General features: G+C 43.9%; 1 protein-coding gene across 1 annotated transcript in view; it reads right to left on the bottom strand.

Annotated features, from left to right (window-relative positions):
- LOC144510595 (cytochrome P450 3A24-like) overlaps positions 1-25,453 on the bottom strand; it is a 41,569-nt gene that overhangs the window by 2,278 nt on the left and 13,838 nt on the right. Inside the window, exons 3-12 of the mRNA XM_078240156.1 lie at positions 24,233-24,285; positions 19,868-19,967; positions 15,790-15,903; positions 13,998-14,086; positions 11,354-11,502; positions 9,883-10,010; positions 6,474-6,567; positions 5,624-5,784; positions 3,282-3,508; positions 75-237 (exon numbers count right to left, since the gene is read on the bottom strand). Of these exons, the coding sequence (XP_078096282.1) occupies positions 75-237; positions 3,282-3,508; positions 5,624-5,784; positions 6,474-6,567; positions 9,883-10,010; positions 11,354-11,502; positions 13,998-14,086; positions 15,790-15,903; positions 19,868-19,967; positions 24,233-24,285 (1,278 nt within the window). The remainder of the gene's footprint in view (positions 1-74; positions 238-3,281; positions 3,509-5,623; positions 5,785-6,473; positions 6,568-9,882; positions 10,011-11,353; positions 11,503-13,997; positions 14,087-15,789; positions 15,904-19,867; positions 19,968-24,232; positions 24,286-25,453) is intronic.

The following is a 25,453-nucleotide window of genomic DNA, read 5'->3' as shown; positions in this document are numbered from 1 at the left end:
TGGATAGTTATGTCCATCCCATTATTCCCTCCCCTCAGTATTCACTTCAACAAATAAATCAATTAAATTCTCACTGGTGTCTCCTCGCATGGCACGAAGGTCAAGTGTTGGAAGAATGAAGCGAGTGCCATCTTCATCACAAGTTGGGCAAATCTCATCCCGATGCAGTTCCGAGGGCCCATGCCAAATGGTAGGAACAGACAGGGATCCCGAGACTGCTTATTCTCTTTACTGAACCTGGGTTTTTAACAAAGTCGAAACAAGTAAAATAAGTCATTGTCAAATTTAAATTTATCAGAGTGGATGGAGTGTGAAACAGATTAAACTCTGATTTTGTCTCAGTAATTCCTTCATTTACTGATTTTCTTGAGCTGCTGTTACACGAATACTGGGTGCCAGTCTCGATGCCAGTCCAGACCGTTGAGTGTTGCCAGGACTAATCAACTATGAAGAACAGCAGCACAGTCAAGATTGATCCTATCCTCCTCTGAAGTCCAGCTGTGTACAGGTCTGTTCAAAACCCCCAACTTTAAAATGAGCCTAAACACCCAAACAATATATATTTTCCTTGTAAAAACAACAATAACTTGATTGTTGTCGCAAAGAGTACTCAGGGGTTAAAATAATGAATCCAAATGGAGCTCTTTTGAAAATTGCACTAGTTTTCAGGACAATTGCAAATTTTCAATCAAATACAGTTTTGTAGAATGATCATTTAGACTCTGTCTTTCTCCACAGATGATGCCCGATCTGCTGTGTTCATCCAGCATTTTCTGTTATTCTAAACGTTGCTGTCTGGCTGACACTGGATCAAATTATGCAGGGCTCAGTATTGGGTCCTTTACTGCTCGTAGAGCGATAATTCAGATTTAAATGGAGGGAGCGTGATTAAGAAGATTGCAGATGATATGAAAATTAGGCATGCGGTCAATAGTGTTAGAGGATGTTTCCTTTTGTGGGGAATCTAGAACTAGGGGCACAGTTTAAAGTTAAGGGGTCTCCCTTTTAAGATGGAGATGAGGAGGAAATGCTTCTATCAAAGGGTCCATAGTCTTTGAAATTCTCTTCCAAAGGGAGCAGTGGAAGCTGGAACATTGAATATATTCATGGTGGAGTTAGATAGATTTTTGATTGACAAAGGAGATAAGGATTATCGAGGGCAGGTAAGAAAGTGGAGTCCAAGGCCCAAATCAGAGCAGCCATGATCTTATTGAATGGTTCACTGGGCAGATGGCCTACTCTTGCTCCTATTTCTTATTAAAAAAGCTGTAGATGGCAGGAAGACATCTATCTATTAGACTGGTCAGGTGGACAGTAAAGTCAAAAATGAAAAGCAATCAGCAAAAACATGACCTCTGGAGAGGTTAAACAAAGTAAGAGAATACACAGTAAATGGCAGGTTTCACAGAGGATTGAGGCACCTTGGAGTGTGTGTCCAGGTACCCCTGAAGGTAGCAGGACAGGTCGATCAGGTGAAGGCAGGATATCGGATACTTTATATACGAAGTACATGGACATTATATTAGAACAGAATAGGCCACAGCTTGAGTGTTGTATAGAGTTTTGGTCAACACATTACAGGAAGGATGTAGAGGGTACAGAAGGGATATATAAGTTTGCTGCCAGGACTGGAGAATTTTAGTGATGAGAAAAGATTGGATCAGCTGGGGGTTTTTTCATTACAACTGAGAAAAGTGGAGAGATTTATTTGAAATGTATAAAATTATGGGGGTGTGGGGAGCTGAGATTGTGTGGAAAGGAGAGTCCAATAGCAGAGTGGGAATACCATAGATATAAAGTAATTGGTAGAAGAATGAGCAGGGAGTGGAGGGGATAATCTTTTCACCCAAAGGGCAGAGAGAATCTAGAACTTAGTGCCAATAGGGTGGCAGAGACAGAAATATGCATCACATTTAAAAACTACTTGGATGTGCAGTGGAGGTGTTGTAGCCAACAGGCCATGGAGCAACAGCTGGAAAGTGGGATCAGACTGGATCGCTCTTTTTCAGACTGCACAGACATAATCCATCTAATAGCCTCTTTCTATGCTGTGATTTTTTTCTGTTTCTTTGTTACTCGATGCAGAGACCTTGAATCACTCTACAGCAAGCAGAATCAACATACACATTTCTGACAAACTGGGTTTGCCTGGTCTTCCAAGGGATCCCATCACGTGTTTTCTTGGTGCAGGAGGTGGACAGGAGGAGAGAGGATCTCTTCCCTCAGGGGACCCAGGAGGACCTCGGGACAAGACACTGTGAAGGCAGTGGGAGCAGATAGCCATTGTGGCCAACAAGCTGTCGAGCCTCTGGCACCTGGATGCAGTGCTGTAAGAAGCTCAATGACCTCACACTAATGGTCAAGATCAGTGAATGTATCAGTATTGCCAGATTCTTACAATGAACCACACACCTCAGACAGTGCTTCATTCAGCACCCACCCATCACTCACTTAGCAACAATCTGGACAATACTTTCCATCCTTGCTGATGATTGAGAGTAGACTATGGGGCAGTAATTGGTCTTAGTGGATTTGTGCTGTTGTTTGTGGATAGGACATTCCCGGGCAATTTTCCACATTTTCGGGTAAATGTTAGTGCTGTAACTGTACTCGAACAGCTTGGCTAGGGTTGCAGCTAATTCTAAAATGGCTTGCGTCTTTTTTGTGACCATTCTATAATTCTATGAAATAAAAACAATTTAATTTGAATTGCTAATACATTCAATTGAGCCAACAACTGCATGTATGGAACTATGTCACACTTCTATCTAGGCTTCACGTCATTGAGGAGGTTGGTTAGTTTTAGCCATTGTTTCTATTAATATTGTTGTTACACAATAGTGGCTTCTCAAGCTATCACAACTGGCTCTTCCAAGGTGGTAGTTCAGTTCTGTGGTGTTAGGCAGTCCTTCCAAAAAAGAGGAGAAATACACAATTTCCAACATTCCCAAAGTGCTTTTCAGCATTTGTGATAGTTAAGAAAACAGATGACAGAAGTTCAGTTTAAAAAAGAACCAGAAGTTTGTTGGTGATTTAGCTGATAATGCACTGAACAACAGAAGTCCAGAATTTGGTGTCTGTTCAGTGCTGGGTTAGTTGGCCTCCAACACAGAGTGGTGGTAGTAACTCTCAAGTCAGTAGAATCAAGAAAAGCATCATTGGTGTCTGTTCCTAATCATCAGATCTGCTGGAAAGGAAGTGGGTATGTTGGTATCTAAAGAAGACATTGTTCTGCCCAGTGACAATGAGCCTTTGACACAAACACAAACATTACTACGTACCGTTCGGGTCTGAACTCTTCAGGCTCTGGCCAGTATGCTGGATCACGGTGCAGGACATAGGCAGGAACCATGACCACAGTCCCCTTTGGAATGTTTACCCCATTGAGCTGGACATCTTTCTTGCAGACTCTGTCAATACGGGATGCAGGAGGGAACAGTCGCAGGGTTTCAGATATCACCATTTCCAAATACTCCAACTGCATCACCCCATCATAGGTGGGAGGAGCCTTCACACAGAAAAACTCTTTTTATAACTGAACAAAATACCAGTGAGAAATGGATGCAATCCAGAAAATAAAAATATTTTGCCAAAGGGAAACATTCTTTGTTGACTTGCAATGGTAGAGAAGATGTTTGCATTTGTGGGAGAGATCAGAACAACGAGGCTGTGAATATAATAGTCACTAGTAAATTGTATAGGGAATTCAGCAGAAACTTTTTACCCAGAGAGTGGCAAGACTGTGGAACTCTTTAAAGTTTTCTTTATTAGTGTCACAAGTAAGCTTACATTAACCACTGTAATGAAGTTACTGTGAAAATCCCCTAATTGCCACATTCTGGCACTTGTTCAGGTACACTGAAGGAGAATTTAGCATGGCCAATGCACCTAACCAGCACGTCTTTCAGACTGTGGGAGAAAACCGGAGTACCCAGAGGAAACCCATGCAGATGCGGGGAGAACGTGCAGACTCTGCACAGGCAGTGACCCAAGCCGGGAATTAAACCCGGGTCCCTGGTGCTATAAGGTAGTAGTGCTAACCACTGTGCCACCGTGTCACCCTCTGTGCTCTATGCCACCAGGAGTGGTTGAGGTGACTAACTTAGTATTTGCAGCCCTATATCTATCTATGTCATGAGCAACACAAGAACAGAGCAAGCACCATTAAATGCACTCTATTGATAATGATCAAAAGCATCAGACAGAGCTGTCATTGTGAGCACTGTGCAGATTATAAACCTCAGCACATCAGCAAATACTTCAGCTGCATCTACTTGTGTTAGAAATGTTGATGCCAGCATATACTCAAACACATTCAATTCAATTTAGCCAAAACACCAAGAACTGAGGCAAGCTGATTAAAATGCAATATGCATGCTAATTATAACCCAAGTGTCTCCATACGGGGTTATATGGTAACCCATATAATGGTGATGCAATGTTACCCAAAGAGGTGGGCACTAAGGAATCATGGATCAAGAAACTGATTAAGATTAAACCAAAATAAGTCAAAAATTGGAAGGCTGACAGAAATTGACACACTGGGTCATAAGGAGTAAAGAAAATGGAAGAAACTATTAGTTTTCCAACAGGAGTGGCCAATTTTTTATCACTCCTTATAACTTATTTCAGAACAACACAGAATAACAGAGAACAGATTATTCCTAACAGACAACATTTAGAAGAAGAATGATCAAGGAAAATCTCAATAGGAGTGCGGGAGGGTGCCATGGAGAAAGTAACAAAATAATTCAATAAAGAGTGGCAAATGGGAGTGGGGCAGCGGGGGTGGTTTTGAGTTAACACATGGAAGGAGAAAGCAGAATTAAGTGAGGAGGATTCAAGGATATTGGACACCACAGTGCAGCATGGAATACAATGTCAATGAGGTCATTTGCTTCAAGGGAGCTCATCATCATCAATAGGGTAGGAACAGCTCTTACTATTCTCTCCCTCCCTACAAACATTTGGCTGAATATTGAAGACACATAAATAGACTTGACTTCAAAACCCAGTAGATTCAGCTCATTGTGGACATTTGAAAACCATCACCAGCAGATGATCAAACACAATTCATTGCCTAAGGCAGGTTAATTCTCTGAACGCATGGCAGTACTGTCTAAGCCAAAGGATGGAAAATCAGATGTAGAAAGTTCATTACTTTCTCTAGTAAGTACTCCCACCAAGTTAAGCTTCATATCAGCAGCGTGCGCTAAGGAAATGACCCCCATCGGTAGAACACAGCTCTCAGCATCAGCCATGCCTCAGCTGCTAGCACTCTCTCCTCAGTCAGAAGATTAAATCCACACTCGAGACTTGAGCACAATAATCCAGGCAGACACACCAGTGCTGCACTGAGGCTTTTGTGATGAGATTTTAAATGGAGGCCTCTCTCAGTTGGATATCAAACATTTTATGGAAGGATCTTAAAAAGCGAGGGAGTTCTCGGGGCAATAGGTATCTGGTTATTGTCACATTGCTGTGTGTAACGGGGCTGCCGTACTTTACATCGCAATGGTGTCCACAACTCAGAAATTATCCATAAGGAGCTTCAGGATGTCCCAGGGTTGTGAAAGGTGCTACAGAAATGCAAGTTCTTTCTTCTCCATTCTCAGGGACTCACTTTGTTTGGAAAAGCCTCATCGATTTCCTGCTGCAGTTTCTTCTGTACGTCTGGGTGCATCGCCAGATTGTATGCAGCAAATGACAATGTGCTGCTACTAGTTTCATAGCCAGCTATGATAAAGGTCAGGGCCTGTGCCAAAATCTCCATGTCAGTCAAAGCTGCAGAGAATCAGAATATGGATCACAAAATTCACCTTAAATATTGATCAAAAACATATTACCAACTGCATAAAAGTGCAAAATACAGATAATTTAATGTTTCTAATATTAGAAGCATTGAATTAAGCACTTGTATTAAAATCATTGACTATATTCCCAGCAACCTGGTTGGAACAGATTAATAAGCTAGACTTTAAGAGGACACTACAAATACATTGACAGTTCGAAGCTACTTTCTAAAGCTTGAGGTAAATAGCCACTTTCATCATCTTGTAAGATGGTCAGCATTGACAAGGTGAATACTGAATGAAACTCCAGCACCAGACACACAGGCTGTAAGGATGATTAATGTATGTCTTGATTTCCCTACATTACCCAGTTCCCAATCTCAGATCCATGATTGGGCAGAATCACCGATCAGACACCAGGAAAATCACACTGCAGGAAAGAGAACAACTAATTCCAGCAGGGGTTAGACACCACCCCCATCCCCACCCCCCTCCAGAATGTTCTCGCATGCTCCTCACTGGGGTCTAAGGGTCTGGGAATGGATCCTGTGTCCGAACTGTCAGATAGGGTATGGGAAAACCAGAGAGAGAGGAACAATAATAAAATGAAAAGTGAGCGTTAATTTCAGGAACAGAAAGAAACAAGGATGAGGGGAATGAGAAACTTTCCATTGATGGTACCTTTGTCTGTTGACTTGCTGACATCATCCTGATTCTGGGAGCTGGTTTCGGTCATTTGAGAATCAACCATCAGCTGCAGAAAATCCACCCGATCCTGAGAATTCAACAAGAACCATGTGAGGACTCAGCTATGACAGCACACAAACAGGTTTCTTAAGAGGCAAGTCCCAGATCCTGCAATTCCAGAGAGGTGCAAAGGGGGAAGTAGAACGTGTTTCTTCCAGAGAGGCTGGAAGCAGAACCCACCCAGGACTCTAGACAGAGAAAGCAGTCAGGACTGTCCGATTAGGCATTCAACATCTTAACAATCTTCTGAATACAAATAATCTCTCCTTTTGATGGTTTTGAATTGATGCTCTCTCACTCCATTCCCTTTAACTATTGCAAAGATGTTTCCTTGATCACCTTAACCAAATTTTGAACCTGATTTTCTTTGAACTGTCTCTAATGCAGTGAGAAGCCTCTGCTTTCTTATGTCTCCCCTTGTGGCTAAAACCACCCATCCGAATTTATGTCAGTAAAGTTCTCCAAACCCTCGCCAGTGAGTGTTGAACAGGGCAAGGAGACAGTTGTTCTACATAATTATTCGTTATGGTATCAATTTAAACTCTCTGGGCAGAATTCTCCCAAAACATTTCTTCATCCCAAACAGAAAACCAGTGAGATTCCCACTGGGAAAGTCGGTGTGATTCAGTTCACAATTCAACCACACTTGGAAATTCTTTTGGAGCCTGGGGAGATTCTCACTGAATTCTCCCACATTTAGAATTTTGTTTTTGGAGTGTGGACCTAAAGATGCTGGCAATACAGTCTCCTCAGTGTTCAGGACACCCATTTCTAAGGGCGCTCCAATCCGAGTGATACCCTGATATGGGTTTGTTTAAGGCAATGCCGACTCCTCATACAGGCCATGCTGCCAGAGGGCAAACCCAGGGCACTGCCCAGCCATGTCCCCAACCACCTGGGGGCTTCAATGGCCTTTAAGACCCCTGGTGTGGCAATCACAACTGGTCTCCATTTGTGGAGACGGGTAGTGATTCCCGCTGCCCCGAGGGTCGGTGAATTGCAGGAATAAGACCATAAACATAAGACCATAGGAGCAGAATGAGGCCACTCAGCCCATCAAGTCGGCTCCACCATTCAATCATGGCTGATATTTTTCTCATTCCCATTCTCTTGCCTTTTCCCCATAACCCCTGATCCCCTTGTTAATCAAAAGCCTATCTATCTCTGTCTTCAAGACACTCAATGACCTGGCCTCCACAGCCTTCTGCGGCAAAGAGTTCCACAGATTCACCACTCTCTGGCTGAAGAAATCGCTCCTCATCTCTGTTTTAAAGGATCATCCCTTTAGCGTGAGGTTCTAGTTTTTCCCTACTAATTTTCCCTACTAGTGGAAAAATCCTCTCCACGTTCACTCTACTCAGGCCTCCCAGTATCCTGTAACTTTCAATAAGATCCCCCTCATCCTTCTAAACTCCGAATACAGACCTAGAGTCCTCAACCGTTCCTCATACAACCAGCTCTCCATTCCAGGGATCATTTTGTGAACCTCCTCTGGACCCTTTCCAAGGCCAGCACATCCTTCCTTAGATATGGGGCCCAAAACTGCTCAGAATACTCCAAATGGGGTCTGATCAGAGCCTTAGACAGCCTCAGAAGTACATCCCTGCTCTTGTATTCTAGCCCTCTAACATTGCATTTGCTTTCCTAACTGCTGACTGAACCTGCACGTGAACCTTAAGAGAATCTTGAACGATGACTCCCAAGTCCCTTTGTGCTTCTGATTTCCTAAGCTTTTCCCCATTTAAAATGGGTAGAATCTGGTTCCAAACCAACCCTGTACATTTTAATGAATATTTAAATTATGTTAATTTGGTTCTTGCCCTCTCTGGGCATGAATTACTTTGAGATGTGGGGACTGGGACAATCCTAAAGCGTATTCTGGCACTAAGTGTGCTATCACCCCTGCCCTGTGATTGTCCAGCCCCAGCGTCATCTGTGCATGAGCGTGTGGAGCTGGAGAATTGCAGCCAACTTAACTTTGAATGCAAAATATTCAACTTGAGAAAGAAACTCCTGGTTCTCTCCTGCACAATCACTGACAGAAACTGAACCAAACCTTTAATTAGCTACTATTCTACTGTAAATGCAGCCCCAGTGTCAGACAACATCCTCTCGTCCAAGAATATCTTTGCCCCACAGCAGTCAATACTGTTACTTAACTAAATAAATTCCATTTTGTTCTGGACATTTAATGGAGCGAAGTTCAAACAGATAATAATCAGGGCAGAGCATCAAACAGATTACATAACAGATTACATAACAGATTACATAATCATAAAACAAATTTCGAAATGAGATGGAACAGCCATGGCTTTCACTAAGATCCCTAATCACTACAGACCAAGTTCACAACAAGTTATTGATATAGTCATCTCTTGTTGTCCCTCTCCAACTGTTCTTTAACAAAGTCTATTCACAGGAATGACAAGAATATCTTTTACTATTGTGTCCCTTGTTCTAAAGAAAATGCACAGCACTAAATACAATGGGGTAGAATTTTGACAGGCATTTGCTCTCCAGTTGTGACCTCAGCAGATGACGGAGAGAAAGGGTGAAAGTAACCATCGACCCCAGCATTTCAACTTTTTAGTGGGAGATTGGAGAGCCCGGCAGCAATGCCAGGTCTGTGACTGCAGAGCTGTCTGCAACCTGATTGAACACACGTAAACTGCAAAAAAATAAAAGCAAATTACTGCGGATGCTGGAATCTGAAACCAAAAGAGAAAATGTTGGAAAACCTTAGCAGGTCTGGCAGCATCTGTAAGGAGAGAAAAGAGCTGAGTCCAGATGACCCTTTGTCAAAGCTAAAAGGCAAAGAAAGTGGGAGATATTTATACTGTAGGGTGAGGGAACGAAAGATGAGTCATAGCCACAGAAACAAGGGGAAAGGCTGCTAATGGCAGCCCATAGAGCGAATAAAGGGTGTGAATGGCCAAACAGCAGAGAAGCTGAAATCAGAGGGTAAACTGTGACAGATGAAGATGTTGGGGGGAGGGTGGGAATGGATGGGACAGAGGTAACATTTAGAAAAGGGGAAGCGAAGGGGATAAAGTAGGGGGAAAGAAAATGAAGAAAGACAATAAAGAAATAAAAAGGTAGAGAACAGTAAAAAAAAAAATTAAATAAATAAATAAACTGCAAACCTGCCCACTAAACTTCAGTAACTGCAAAAGAACAGAATATTCCCCAGATACCTGTCTGTATAAAAATATTACAACAATATTTTTGCAGCCACTTCCTTTCTAGTTATGAGAATAGGTTAGCAAAGGTCAGTGTTGAGGATGGGAGAGAGGCAGAACAGGTGTAGGAACCTGAATCATTTCACAGTTAGTTTAACACTCACAGTTTGCACTCCTTTTTGTCTCTTTGCCTTCAAATCAGTCAAAACACTCATGAAAAAATCATTCACATGTCTCGAGAAGAAGCAGAAACCAAGTTTTTCCAGGACTGGAATAATGGCCGGAAAAATAACTGGAACAAAAGAAGAAAAATCATACAGATGTCTAATTTCCATACCTCTGCATAGGTTTAGAAAGAAGGATGAGCATGAAAGAGAAAAGGGAGACAAAGAGCAAGTGAGGAAAAAGAGAAATATTCGTAATGTCAACTTTCACAACCTAGGAACATCCCAAAGTGCTTGGCAGATAAATGAAATATTTCTGAGATGTAATCATTGTAGTAATGTTGGAAACACAGAAGTCAATCAGCAAAACTGCAAGGCCCACAAAAAAATGTTATGATAGTCAAGTTATGATTGACAAGAAACTCTGAGAATTCCCCATTCTTCAAATTAGTCAAATGGGATCTTTTACAGCCCCCTGACAGGGAGGATGTTTTAATATTTCACCCAAAAGATAGTACCACAAAAAAGAGCGGTGTAGACTATCTGGACTGAATTCTACACTGAGCTCCCGGTCTACACTGAATTATCAGCCTGAATCATGTGGTCAAGTCTCCAGAATGTGGATTGAACCCACAATCCTCTGACTCAGATGAATGCGCTATCCACTGTGAATGGATTCTGAACTTCCATGGGCCCAAAACACACTCAGTAATCAGTTTGAACAAATGGTAGAGAAAAGCCTCTCGGCAGTTTGTGCGATTGTGAGTGATGGGTTCACATAGATAAATTTAGATGTAGTATCTAATGGTGTCATAGAAAGCATTCTTTCTGGTTGTATCACAGCTTGGTATGGCTCCTGCTCTGCCCAAGACCGCAAGAAAACTACAAAAGGTCGTGAATGTAGCCCAATCCATCATGCAAACCAGCCTCCCATCCATTGACTCCATCTACACTTCCTGCTGCCTCGGCAAAGCAGCCAGCATAATCAAGGACCCGACACACCCTGGACATTCTCTTCCACCTTTTCCCATCAGGAAAAAGATACAAAAATTTGAGGTCATGTACCAACCAACTCAAGAACAGCTTCTTCCCTGCTGCCATCAGACTTTTGAATGGACCTACCTCACTTTAAGTTGATCTTTCTCTACACCCTAGCTAGGACTGTGACACTACATTCTGCACTCTCTCGTTACCTTCTCTATGAATGGTATGCCTTATCTGTATAGCGTGCAAGAAACAATACTTTTCATTACATAGTAATACATGTAACAATAATGAATCAAATCAAATCTGCTGTTAAAGACTTGCCCCCCCACTTCCTTAGCTCGAAAGGATGTTCCCACAATATTCCTGAAACATTGAAGCGAGGACCTGGGAAGTGGAGTAAAGAACAGGGTTTCTCCTCAACCAAAGAGAAAGAGGTCATTACCCTATTTTCACAAAAACAAAACGATTTTTTTGAATCACTTACAGGAAAGAAGAAGTGTTGGATCCAAGATATTGAATTTTACTAGTTCCTTGGCATTTGTAACAAACAGGTCATTGGGGTTGTTGATGGAATCGACATCCACACTGAACGCAGTGCTGATGATCACATCCATACTGTACGCTCCAAAGATACTGGCAGAAGAGAAATGTCTCTGTTACAACTGCACACAGCTGAAAGAAATACTTTTTAAACAGTTGACCACTGAGACAAAGTAAACCATTCCATAGAAAGTGGAGCTCAGAAGCAGGCCATTCAACCTAACTAGTCTGCACCAGCATTATTGCTCCATCCTAACCTATCAACATATTCTTGAATCTTTTCTCCTTCACGTGTTTATATATCTTTCCCTTAAATATATTTATCCCAATTGCCTCTAATTCTCTTTGTGGTAACAAATTCCTTGTTTTTAACACTGATCCCATTGAAGCTATTGGTGACTTCACTGCCTTTTCTCTTGTTCTCCCCTGTGAGTATCATTTCCTTTAGTTACCTTATCAAGTCCTTCATATTGTTAAAGACCCCTGTCAGGTTATCACTCAGCCTTCCAAGAGGAAGAGTCCGAGCATTTTTTGATGAATAGAAAATCTCAGTTCTGCTATCATCCTTGTAACATCATTATTTTGCACCTTCGTGGAGTGGAGTTGCACCTTTGTGAATGTGGAGTTTGCACGTTCTCCCTGTGTCTGCGTGGGTTTCCTTCAGGTGCTCCGGTCTCCTCCCACAGTCCAAAGATGTGCAGGTTAGATGCATTAGCCATGTTAAATTGTCCTTTAGTGTTCCGGGATGTGTAGGTTAGAGGGATTAGCTGGTAAATGTATGGGGTTACAGGGATCGGGCCTGGGTGGGATTGTTGTCGGTGCAGACTCGATGGGCCAAATAGCCTCCTTCTGCACTGTAGGGATTCTATGATAATTCGCCAGTGATTCTGTTGGCTAAAAATTTTCTTTACACCTGTTTTGGGAACAGGGGCTGTGATTCACAATCTCCCTGAACCCGTCCCCAGTGAGACAGGGAGCATTGCAACTGCATGCTGCCTCCTCATTTGAATCATTTCAGCTTGCAGCCCAGCACATTGTGCTCTGGCTGACTGGATGTTCTACACAGGGCCTAACAGTGTGAGACCAGTATGTGTTTCCACTAGCATCCAGCTCTTAGAGAATCCGCACTGACTGAAAGGAGTCTGCTGCTGCCTGTGCTGCAATTGGATGAAAGGGAAATGGAGAACCAGGGCACAAATGGAGAACCAGGGCACAGAGAGGTCTCCACAGTTAGAATACAGCACTGGATGCCATGGAGATGGAGATCAACAGGAGGGGAGAAGCCACGTTTTCATTGGGGAAGGAGCATCTTCCAAAGGGAGTGAGGACAGGTGTCCTGGGAGGCGCACTCCTGGAGTCTAGCCTCAAAGACCTGGCGTTAGTGTGTACTATCTACAAGATGTGCTGCAGGAACTCACTCACTCCTTAAGCTAACTCAGGTGTTCTGTTACGCACATGGCTAATGGTAAATGCCGAGTTGTTCAAATCTCAAATCAAGAAATCGGAGAAGGGAAACTTGAAACAACTGCCCTCAACTGTATTTTTGTAATTTGATATAATAAGAAGGTTTAAAATCCAATTAATGCTCAATTGCCCTTTCGTGTCAGGGAGATTAGCAGGGTAAATATGCGGGGTTACGGCCTAGGTGGGATTGTTGTCGTTGCAGGTTCAATGGGCCGAATGATCTCTTTCTGTACTGTAGGGATTTTGTGATTCTATGAAACTCACTGCTGTAGCTTTTAATGCAGGCTGACACCATTTCCGGGTCCCTACGTTGATCTTTTCTGATCGCCTGCACCATCTTCCTGGAGGCTGTTGAATGTGTAACAATGAAGTGGAGTCACAGCAACCATGCCAATCATTGTGGAGCGGGAATCTGGAGGATGGTGCGCAGCCACAGTTATGGTCCTTTGATCTCTCCATCTGCCAAGTTTTGGTCTCAGCCACCGCCAGGAAGATCTTGGTGGTGTCACCGACCTGTCCCCAAATGGCCACTTAATTGTCACTAATTTGCTACCCATCACTGCCAGGTGGGGTATCCGATATCAGTGTAACCCAGCTCCACCAAAATTACATTGGGTAGGTGAACCAACCATCTTTCTGAAACTCTCCCCACTTTCTCTGCAGAGCTGATAACATGTTGGAACATGGGGCAGAATGGGAGTGAGGTGGGGAAAAATTAAATCCGAGGAATTGTCACAACAATTTAATTCCACAGAAAAAAATCAAATTGACATTGTGAAATTCTAGACAGCAATTCATCGACATTCTTGGCTATCATTGTTACCTAAGGTCAGGGGGAAATAAACCATTTAAGCTCCTCATAAGAAGAAAATATAAATGTAAATTTGGTTGTCCAAGCTTTATGTTCATGAACTGCAGTAAGAAGTTAGTATGCCCCATCACAACCAGCTGATAAACAGGTATAACTGGTTAATACATGATGATCAGCAAGTTAAATGGAAAAGTCAATGAAAAGTCGAACGTTAATTTCAGTCCAAGACCAATGTGAAGCAGAGTGAAGATAATTCAATGGGCTAGGAAGGGATGGAGGTGTTCAAAGATCTGCAATTACACAAATTACTCACTCCTTCATATCGACAGATTCATTCAGCTTTGCTCTCTTTTCTGTATTTTTCACAAGATTTTCTGCATAGCGTTTGATTATTGGACATATCTGGAGAGGAAAAAAAAGGACAAACAATGTACCGGATGTCAACGCTGGTCTGAACCCAAATATGTCATGTGTTTTCCCGGATATTTCATCACATGACCCCGTCTCACAACCTGCTGCCCTGGCAAGCCACAATGTGGCAGTGTCTATGTCCATCTGGTGACCAGACTTGGAGAATGGAGAGACAGGGGAAGAGGTTTAAAAGGGAAGCTGGCATTGCAGATACAATCCAGGAGTTCCCTAGATCTTTCTGCAGTAATGAGACATCTTACACTCTTTTATGCTTCACTCTCTTTAGCTAAAATCTTGCCATCACTTCAGGATGACCTTGAGCTGGCAAAGACAATCCATCACTCCTTCTTTTTCCAACAGAAACTGTTCATTAGAATTTCTTTCACAACCCCATAAACCTCATTAAGAAAAAACTCATGGTACTTCATCTGTGAAGATGATCTGCACACTCCTTCAAAACTCACCAATGGAAACCCCATCTTGTGCCCAATCCCACATCGATTACCTGGTCTAGGTGATCTATGTTAGCTGCATCTCCCAACACATGAAACCTAAGGTCATTAAACCTTCAAATCAGTCCTCGGCTTCACCTTAACTATTTTTCTGCCTTGGCTTTCCTTAATCTCCTCCAGTGGGTCAACCCTGACCTTCTGTCTATCCCTCACTTCCACTCTCCCTTGACCCACACATTAAGAGCTTTTAGCCACCTCACTCCCACACTGGAACTTTGTGTTTTCTCGCATTGCGCCTTTTACGCCAATCTTTCAGGTACATCTCCTATCAAGAGTTAGTTGCTGATCATTTTTGTAGTTTTCCTCTGTAAAGTATTTTAAACCCACTCTATGAAGGTAAGAATTGGTAACAGTAATCAGACGGATAGATAATCTAATCATAGATTCGCAATATCTAGCTGCCACATCTGAGCCTCTCGGTCACTGTACAATTCACTCAAGTAAAGTATTTTTGAACGTTTTCAACATAAACATGGTATCCTTGACAATTAGGCAGCTAAAGATTGAAACTACATCTAGTCAAACTTGCCCTTGCAGCAGGAAGCATTCATGTTAATTTATGTTTTATCGGATCTTTTCACAGAAGCCAGGAGAGTCAGGCGCTGTGTTATCTCGGATGAGGTAGTCAAACAGATGGCTTTTAGGCTAAGACATAGACCACAATTGATGGGATGCCTTCCAAAGGAACAATTTTAGTTAGAAGTGAGAGTGCCTTTTTAATGTAAACTCGAAGAATATTAAGCCTAGATTCTCAGAACGTTCTTGAAAATGCTGAAGTGGAGGGAAGATGGAGTCTAATCACCTCACAATCTTGCAGATGTTAACAGATTACATATAAACATGTTCATCACTTTGTATTTTAACAACTAGTGGGTGGGATTCTCCAGTCTCGTCCATGGCAGGACCCGTTATGAGCAAGCACGGAAAATTTGACGTTCCAGCCTAAATATTATTCACTTTCAACGGTACTAGAAAATTCCAGCTACGAACGAGAACAAGAGAATTTCGGCCAATGCTTTACTACTTATGCATGTATCAGCATCTTCTCTCTTGGCTTCAGAAGAAGTCAATTATGATTGTCTGATTTTGGATCTAACTCACTTGTCGATACATCTTGCATATCACAAGTATAACCACAGCCAAAGGAGTCGATCTATTGGGGAGTGGGATGGGGTCCGTTACCTCTTTCAGTCTCCCACTGGTGAAGGCTGGTGAGAGCACACTTCGGATTCTCTTCCAATGGTCATCTTCGACAATCAGAATGGACTCTTGAAATAGCCCATTCAGACCAAAGTTCTACAGAAAAGGTAGGAAGTCTTAATATTTATTTTCTTTTAAGTCACATATCAGGTTTAATGACATACTATTTCAGAATCTGATTCCTGCTGAAACTGCACAGTGTGTGTTCAGGCTGTATGAGATGGGGTAAACTTCAGGGGAGGGGCACGGGGTAGCAGTAGGATTGAACTGAGCATTTTTGGGGTGTAGAGGAAAAGGCAAAATGTTGCTAGAGCTCTATGCTGTTTACCACAGCCAAGAGTCCCTGAAATTTGCCCAAAGCCATATTGGCTAATGAGATCTTCAGGCCATTATGATGGCTCCTAAAATAGGCAAGATCCCCATTTCAGGCCTAATTCTGGAAATTCACCTGATTTGAAAGTATTTGGCCTCAGTTCTTTAGTGCCTTTGGTGGACGAACCAGAGATCCCCAAGTGTACGGCTGGGAAACTGGAAAAAAGCTGCTTTTCCACGTGGCAATCTATGTTAACATAGAACCAAGAGGAGCAGGAATGCACTTTTAATTCCACAGCAACCACGCCAACCCACCTTCCTCCTGTTCAGCCACTTACCCGCCACTGCTGGAATCAGTGACCCATCCTTGTATTCGGTAAACTGGCATCGGCAACTCACCAGAATTAATCCTTTGAAGCCTGTGGTCCAATTTGGGATAAGCCTGTGGCCATATCACCTGTCTTAGATTTGAAAATGAGCCTTGTACAAATCGAGAATTCTCTCTGCCTGTGAATACTGGGACAATTACTGAGATCAAGATTGACACTTAAATAAAGGTACAAAGGAGACAAGGCAGTTGAGGTAAAGATGATGTGACTAAATGATGGAGCAGGCACAGGAACATAAGAAGCAGGGCGCTGACTTAGTCCTTTTGGTCTTTTGAGTGTACTGTCCCATTCAACAAGATCATGATTGATTTTCTACCTCAACTCCATCTGCTTGTACAATCTCCATTTTTTATTTAGAATTTATTTATTAGTGTCACAAGTAGGCTTACATTAACACTGCAATGAAGTTACTATGAAAATCTTATAGTCACCACACTCCGGCGCCTGTTCGGGTACACTGAGGGACAATTTAGCATGGCCAATGCACCTAACCTGCACGTCTTTAAGACTGGGAGGAAACCTGGATCACCCAGCGGAAGTCCACACAGACACGGGGGGAATGTGCAGACTCCACACAGACAGTGACCCAAGCCGGGAATCGAACCCGGGTCCCTGGTGTTGTGAGGCAGCACTGTACCACCGTGCCGCCCGCCCCTTAATTCACAAAAATTATCTCTGCAGCCATTCTGCATCTTCCTCTGGCTTACCTTCCCACCTAAATTTACATTGTCATTAAACATGGAAACGTCACACTCAGTCCGCTCATCCAAGTCATTAACGTAGACTTAAAATAGCTGAGGCCCAAGTACTGGTCCTTGTGGTAGACTGTTTGATGCAGCCTGCTGTGCCTAAAATGTCCTGTTTATCCCGCTCTTTGTTTTCTGTCCATTAACCAATCCTCAATACATGCTCAAATATTAGTCCCAATTTTGCATAATAACTTGTGTGACTTCTTCTCAACTGTTACTTGAAAATCAAAGGCACTGTATCCACTGGTTCCTCCCTGTCCAACCTACTGGTTCTAATTACATCCTCAAAAAACCAATAGGCTGAATAGCTTCTTTCTATGCTGTAAATGTTTTGTATTTCTAAAGCCAGGATTTTCCAGGACCCCCCCCCCCCCCCTCCTCGTGAGTCACTGGCTGTGTAATGAGATCAGGTGCACATAGTGAGCTGTGTCATGCTCCCACTGTGAGGTTCAGGTTTCATGTGTAACTACCATCGATCTGCTGTATAAAGCAACTGTTCCAAAATGAATACCTGTCGAATACACAGTTTTCATTTTAATGCTTAATCTCTTCTTCAATACCCCCCGTTTCCTGCCACAGTCTGAAAGACGTGCTGGTTAGGTGCAATGGCCATGGTAAATTCTCCCTCAATGTACCTGGACGGGCGCCGGAGTGTGACGACTAGGGGATTTTCACAGTAATTTCATTGCAGTGTTAATGTAAGCCTACTTGGTGACTAATAAATAAACTTTTAAAATAACTTTTAATTTTGCATATAATGTATAAAATATGTATGTTTTGTAATTAAACTACTCGACACTAGTCAACTATACCAAAGCGAGTGCTTGTTCTTTTTCTAAGCAATCCAAAGATGTGCGGGTTAGGTTGATTGGCCATGGTAAATTGTCCCTTAGTGTCAGAGGGTTTAGCACGGTAAATACATAGGATTACGGGAATAGGGCCCGAGTGGGATTGTTGTCGGTGCAGACTCGATGGGCCGAATGGCCTCCTTCTACACTGTCGGGATTCTGTGATTCGAATCCATTTTCCCCCCCCATACACAGAGATCAGTTTCAAACCCACCAACGCAGTAAAAGGCTGCCCTGCAACAATAATACACTGGGGGCAGTCTAACTGAACAAGTTTGGGGCTTCCACCCCTCCGGTCAAGTATATGTTTCCTTCTTGTTGGTTCCTTTAACCACCTGCTGCAGACCCAGTCTAGCAGCTATGTCCTTTAGGACTTGGCTAGTTCGGTCAGCATTGGTACTACCGAGCAACTCTTGGTGATGGACATTATGTCCCCCACCCAGAGTATGTTCTGTGCCATGGCCACTCAATGCTTTCTCCATGTTGAACACCATTTGGAGGAGTACTGATTTATCAGCTGAGGGATGGCGGGGGGGGGGGGGGTGGGGGGTGTGATAACCAGCAGGAAGTTTTCTTGCCTTAGTTTGACCTGATGCTATGAGATAGAAGGTAAATTCCATGCTTATAATTGGGATACCACACATAACCCCTGGAATATTTCATCTGGCAGAAATTAATGAGACTAAACCACTTGCCTCAAATAGTTCACATTGATGAAGCAGGAATACAAGGAGGAGGACGAATGAGAAGACATGAAGAAGAGGAGAATTAATACAATGATGAGGAGGAGGCAGTTGTGCAACCCACACAGCTACTCAAAACTTGCCAGGACTTGTTGGTTATTGGGTTACATTTGCTTGCAAAGAGTTGATGCAATGTGATATAGTCACAAACAAAACTATTCCATTTCAATAGATTACTGTCATTATAATGCATTATGCAGAGTATGAATATCAATCCTGGATTGAGTTGCACACATCCCTGCGATCTCCACAGTCAAAATAAATCACCTCATGTTCCTATAAAGCATCGGGTTGTTTCACGTCAAAGAATGTCTCACTTCTTTCTTGAGTTATTTTGTCATTACTGTGAAATGAAATTATACATTTCAAACCCCGACACCCCCATAGCTATCAGTGGGTTGGAAATTAGAAATGGACATTTCACTCTGTTTCTCGTCTTGAAAAAGAAACAGTCTTACTCAGAACTGCATAAAATTATCAGTGATCAGGGTTCTTCACAGATCACACAGGATGTTGCATCTTTATTGTTAATAAACCCCTCTCTTGTGCATCACAAATCAGAATGTGGAAATCTTGTCACTCCACTCTGTTACGTGAGGGTTGCAAGTTCCAAGCAATAAGTCAGATAAAGTTTTGGCAAGATACACTTTCTATTCTATCTCAACAACATGGGTCAGTCCAAACGTCCACAGATCAAACTGGGACAGGCAACCAATGGGAATTTGATTGAACCAAGAGAGCTAGAGCTAGAGATAGGAGTTTAACCCACAGCATTAGCCCATTCGTCTCCCCCATCAAACATACGCATCTTTTACAACTCCTGTAGGTTTTATTTGGTAAGCCTAACCTTTACCCTGCACATTATGAGATCAAAACACCAGATGAAAAAAAACATGGAAATCAAATTACATTCTAGCTGAACCACCAAAACGAGTTTAAACAAAAAGAACAAAGGCTTATTGCAGTAGCAAGAAGAACTAATAAAAAGCAAATAACCCTCAGTGAAGGTTAATGCTTACCCGCCTGTTAGTGAACAAAGTGTAAAACTCTTTTACGAAGATGGTTTTAATCAAGTCGATATCCATGATAGAGAGAATGGGCAGCCGCCCATCGTAAATCCTGAAGGAAAAAACAGAAGTGTTAGAAAGTGAATCTGGGCCATAGATAAATTGTAGAGCCTGACTTGGGGATTTGACTGACTTATTGCAACAACTTTGGATGCTGTGAACAGCCGGTTTCCATCATTATAATGATATCACAGGCATGCAGACATTTCCTTCATAGAAGTAATAGCCAATCTCTAAATTGCAATATATAATCCATGCTGCAGTAACACCACGACAACATCAATGATAAACAGTTTTGCCTCACAGTGGCATTTTAGCTACAGCACTGGTAGAGCATCTCAATGTTTCGATCTTTTACACAAACCCATGATAATAGAATGAGATGTAGTTCTGATATTGGACCTGATGTAGGAACATTAGGGTGGCACAGGACACTAGGCTTTTCAGCTTGTAGACAATAAAGCAGAGAGATATAGATTAGCACATATCTCAAGTCTCCAATCCCACCTAATCATTGGAAGGCAAACACTCCCCATGAGGGAGAGTTACCTCAATAACAGCCCTTGCAAACCTCCTAATGAACAGCTGCCCACCATCTCACTTGTAGATGTTGAAAATGATGAGAGAACTATCATAAGCAGACTTGCCTTCTTGCATAGCACCTTATCATGTCCTCAGTGTCCCAGAGTGCCAATGAATTTCATTAACGTAGTATTAACAGGACCTAAGAAGGTGAACATTGATCGGGAGAAAGCTAAATTATGTAGAAAGAATCTGTTGCTTTAATTAACAGTTCTCTCATGAAGAATCTGGCACGTTTGTTGTCAATTTCAAATCCAAAGTAGCCACAACAATAGTCAGACTTGTGACTCTTCTAGCAGCCAATGAATAACCCTAATGAGCCAATGTTCAAATGGACAAGATTCTCTGCTCTGCACGAGAACCTTATTGTTACAGCGGCAGTGTGTTGGGAGACTCGAAATGGGATCGATGTCCAGCTGGAATCCCGATTTGTCCCTCTCTCCCCCGATTCAATGGGCCATCGGGAATCCCGGCTGGGTGAGGGGAGTATGTATGGGGCCACTAGCCCCAGGGCCACTGGCCCCATAGAAACTCCCCCCACCCAGATTTGTTCAATGGGTTTGCAGACATACTGAGTGGAATTTCCCCGTCCTTTCCGCCATGGGAATCGTAGCAGTCGGGACACGAACCATGCAAAGGTCCACTGACCTCAGATATCCGGCAGGATTTTCCGGCCTTGGAGCGAGCACGGTCGGAAAATCCCGCCAACTGACTTCATTCCATTGAATTGGAATGTGGAATATATGGTCATGCAAATTGGGGTTAGTCATGTTGAGCTGTGAGTTCAAATCACTTTGGTCTCTGGGATTTTAAAAGATTTCCAGCTGCTGTATTAAAAATTGTTACTTGGCATAAAGCACATCTTCATGACAGCAGGAACAGGGAATTACCATTGTTAGGACAGACCATCGATGCCTAATGCAGGATTTCAGCAAAAACTACCCAATTCACTCATCAACAGACTGAAGAAACCCCAGCCCCAATATTTACTGGTAGTAGTAGTTCGGGACAGAAAACCTGAAACACAGGTTTCACAGACATTCTGCAGAACAAGGGGGCGATTCTCCCAGCCTACTGTGCTGTTTTTGTAGCGCAGCAGGCCAGGAGACCCAAGCGGAGGGCATTTTGCAGGCTCCCCACTGGGCACCACGCTCTTCGCGAGTCCCCGGGGCAACCGGATTCCTGGCACCGTCAGCTCCGCGCCGATTTCTGACGTGGAGCTGTATAAATTATGTAAATTGGAATTTAAATCTATTTCAAATATCATTAGCAGGCCCGGGACTGAAATCTCTGGGCCTGCTAGCATCCACCCCCCTCCCCCCCCCCGTTCATTCCAGTGGGGTTTACAGTAGCTCCCCACTTGTGGGCAGCTGGCAGCCCGACCCCGCTGGAGTGAAGGGGGCCCCCGAGATGGTTGGGCGCCAGTGGAGCGACTGTCCCCTGGGCATTGCCATTTGGGCAGTGTCAGCCCAAACCCCCTGGCACTGCCCAAGGGGCAAAGTAGCAATGCCGGGAGCACCTTGGCACTGCCCACCAGGCATCGGGCGGTGCCAGGGGGTGGGGGGGGGGCGATGAGTGGGGGTGGGTTGGTCCCGCTGCCACTCTACAACTTGGGATCGCGAGCAGAGGGAGGGAGGCCAGAGATCGGGGCGGGAGGGGAGGGGGTGTCGGCCTGCCAGTGGGGGGCTCAGGGCTGCCGGTAGGGGGGGTGGAGAATTCGGGAGATCAGGGCAGCTGATCTCCCGGACATGCCTGGCCAGCAATTGGGGTGCGGTGGGGTTGAAGGGCCAGCAGCGATGTGTGGGTTGCGGGGCTGGCCAGCGATCAAGGTGGGGCTACAGCACATAGAATCATAGAAACCCTACAGTGCAGAAGGAGGCCATTCGGCCCATCGAGTCTGCACCGACCACAATCCCACCCAGGCCCCACCCCCACATATTTACCCGCTAATCCCTCTAACCTGTGCATCCCAGGACTCTAAGGGGCAATTTTTAAGCTGGCCAATCAACCTAACCCGCACATCTTTGGACTGTGGGAGGAAACCGGAGCACCCGGAGGAAACCCACGCAGACACGAGGAGAATGTGCAAACTCCACACAGACAGTGACCCGAGCCGGGAATCGAACCCGGGACCCTGGAGCTGTGAAGCAGCAGTGCTAACCACTGTGCTACCGTGCCGCCCACATGCGCCGATCTCAGCACTGACAGATCAGCACATGCGCAGTGGCCTCTTCAGGCCCCGTCCACTGATTTCTGCAATGGATCACGCTCGTGCACTCTGCAGTACACAGAGTGTGGGAGATTCATTTTGAAACACCCGTTGAAAACATCAGTGGGATTTACTCCAATTTTTACGCAAATTTGACACTTAAAATTTTTGGGGGAGAATTCCCCCCCCCCCCCCCCCCGCCATATTTCTAATTTGTGTCACCAATTTTCCCTTCTGAGAGCGAGTCTGTTTGAGTCAGGCAGGTGAGACTGTGGCACGAGGCCGCAGCACACATCAGGTATGGGGAAGGAGGGGTGAGAGCTGGGATCAGTGGAGATGGCTAGAAAAGCACTGGAATTGTTCAAGACCAGGAAACCCAGCCACAACTAAAACCTTGCACCAGATGACCCACCCCTCCTGAAGAGTGAATTAGTCGGCCCATTTGCCAACTAATGGACCAGAGAGAAATGAGAATTGAAACATTCACAGCCTGACAGTAAATTGATGCTGGAAATGACTTCTTCGAGAGAGAATTTTGGGCCATTTCCTGGGGCTTCCTCCAGACTCTTGTCACATTTCAATGGTTGGAATTTCTGGCGCAGACTAGGAAGTTCTCCCAGACACACTCACTTGGTGCAAAGAGCATGGACAGACGTTCAGACGAATCTCCGAGCCACTGCCAGAATTCCTCACACAAGGGAAATGAGGCTTCACCTCATTATTCCAGTGAATTGAATGGAGAAGCAATCCACCCGTGTCTAAACCCAAACAGAGTGAATTTCAGGCTCAGTGCGAATACTCCACTGCAGACAGCTCATCAGTTTGAATATTTGCAGAAGAGTCAAATGTACTAAGGTTGCATACCCCTCCCTGGAAACTGCAGAACTCAATACAAACGTGGCACCTGTTTGAGGGCAATGATAAACATGAAGGTACTCAGGCCAACAGTGTCACTCAATGTAAACATAGCACCTTTAAAAGATTTTTAAAATTCATTTGTGGGATATAGGCATCGCAGGCTGGCCAGCATTTACTGCCCATCCCTAGTTGCCCTTGGAGGGCAGTTGAGAGTCAACCACATTGCTCTGGCTCTGGAGTCACATGTGGGCCAGACGAGGTAAGGACGGCAGATTTCCTTCCCTAAAAGACATTAGTGAACCAGATGGGTCTTTCCGACAATCGACAATGGTTTCATGGTCATCAGTAGATTCTTAATTCCAGATTTTTTAAAAATTGAATTCAAAATCCACAATCTGTCGTGGCGGTGTTCAAACCCAGGTTCCCAGAACATTAGCTGAGGTTCTGGATTAATAGTCTAGCGATAATATGACTAGGCCATCACCTCTCCTGAGTAATAATTACGTTAGTGTCAAGACTGCTTGGAAGAAATTGTGCCTTTAAGCTGTGTTTATCATCTGTACAGCAGATCTTGAATTACATTTTACATGACTGGAGTAAAATGCAGTTTTGAACTGGATAAAAATCTGCACTTTCATATCCATTACTGGCTGATTAAATGCACTCACCCCCACATCTTTCCATACTTCTTGTAGCATTCTACATCAAACTCTAACAGACCCTGGCCAGGAAGAAAACAAAACCATTAGCAACAGTATTCACAGAACACTAATTGTTACTTATTCTACAGTGGGGAAGCTGGGGGCTTAGTTTTTAGATGCTGCTGGAAGGGAACATGGAGAGGCAGAATTTCACCACCTCTGGCCAATATGCTGCTGCCTCACAGGCCATTACCCAACAGAGGGATGAGGTGGGGTTGGCGGAGGATCGAACTGCACAAAAGCAGCAGGTATCCAACTAAGCCTGTTAACAAGGCCTGCAAAGGCCTAATGTCAGAGGCTGACTAAAGTCTTCTGGGAACAGTGCAGTTGTTGCAGAGTTACCTTCCCAGCAGCAACCAGTGCTCCAGGCAGTCTCTCAGGACCCCATTGACTGCTTGGCTTCAGCTGAATCTACAGCCCGTGCCTTCGAAAATAGTGACCCATCTGATTTCTATTTTTAAATTTAGAACTACTGGCAGGGAATATCCTACCCTCGGAAGGACAATATGTCAGCTTATATTGTCCTAAAGGCAAGGAACATAAATACTGATACAAATGCTGTGGATGGAAATCTGAAATTAAAACAGAAAACCCCTCTGGGTGTTAAATAGCTGAGGGGCAACTCGCCAGATTGGTGGTGAATTCATCACTAACATTTCATCAGCGAATGCGGGAACCTCAGGGAAATGTCAAATTCTGTCCAATGTTTCAGGCCAATGACTTGTGTTGGGGTTCTTACAAATGATCTATTCACAAGAAACTTCTAGAACCACTGCTACATCTTTCTAACTTCATTCCACATTTTGACAGCGGCCCCATCCTATTGACTGTTTCGGGTGATTGGATGGGGGTGCTACCCGATTGAAATATTGTCTTCCTGATGAAAGATTAACCTAAGGTTCCATCTACCCTGCCAGGTGGATTTAAAAAAATCCCACAGCACTATTTCGAAGAGGAGAAAGGGCACTCTCTGTGCTCTTTTGGCCAATATTTATCCCTCAACAAACATCACCAAATGTTGGGGTGGCAAGGCGACATAGTGGTTAGTATTGCTGACTCACAGCGCTAGGGGCCCGGGTTCGATTCCCGGCTTGGGTCACTATCTGTGCTAAGTCTGCACATTCTCCCCATGTCTGCGTGGGTTTCTTCCAGGTGCTCCGGTTTCCTCCCAGTCTGAAAAACACGCTG

This window comes from Mustelus asterias, chromosome 23 (assembly GCF_964213995.1).
Source record: "Mustelus asterias chromosome 23, sMusAst1.hap1.1, whole genome shotgun sequence".
Taxonomy (NCBI): domain Eukaryota; kingdom Metazoa; phylum Chordata; class Chondrichthyes; order Carcharhiniformes; family Triakidae; genus Mustelus; species Mustelus asterias.
This window is presented reverse-complemented; position numbering and strand designations above follow the sequence as displayed.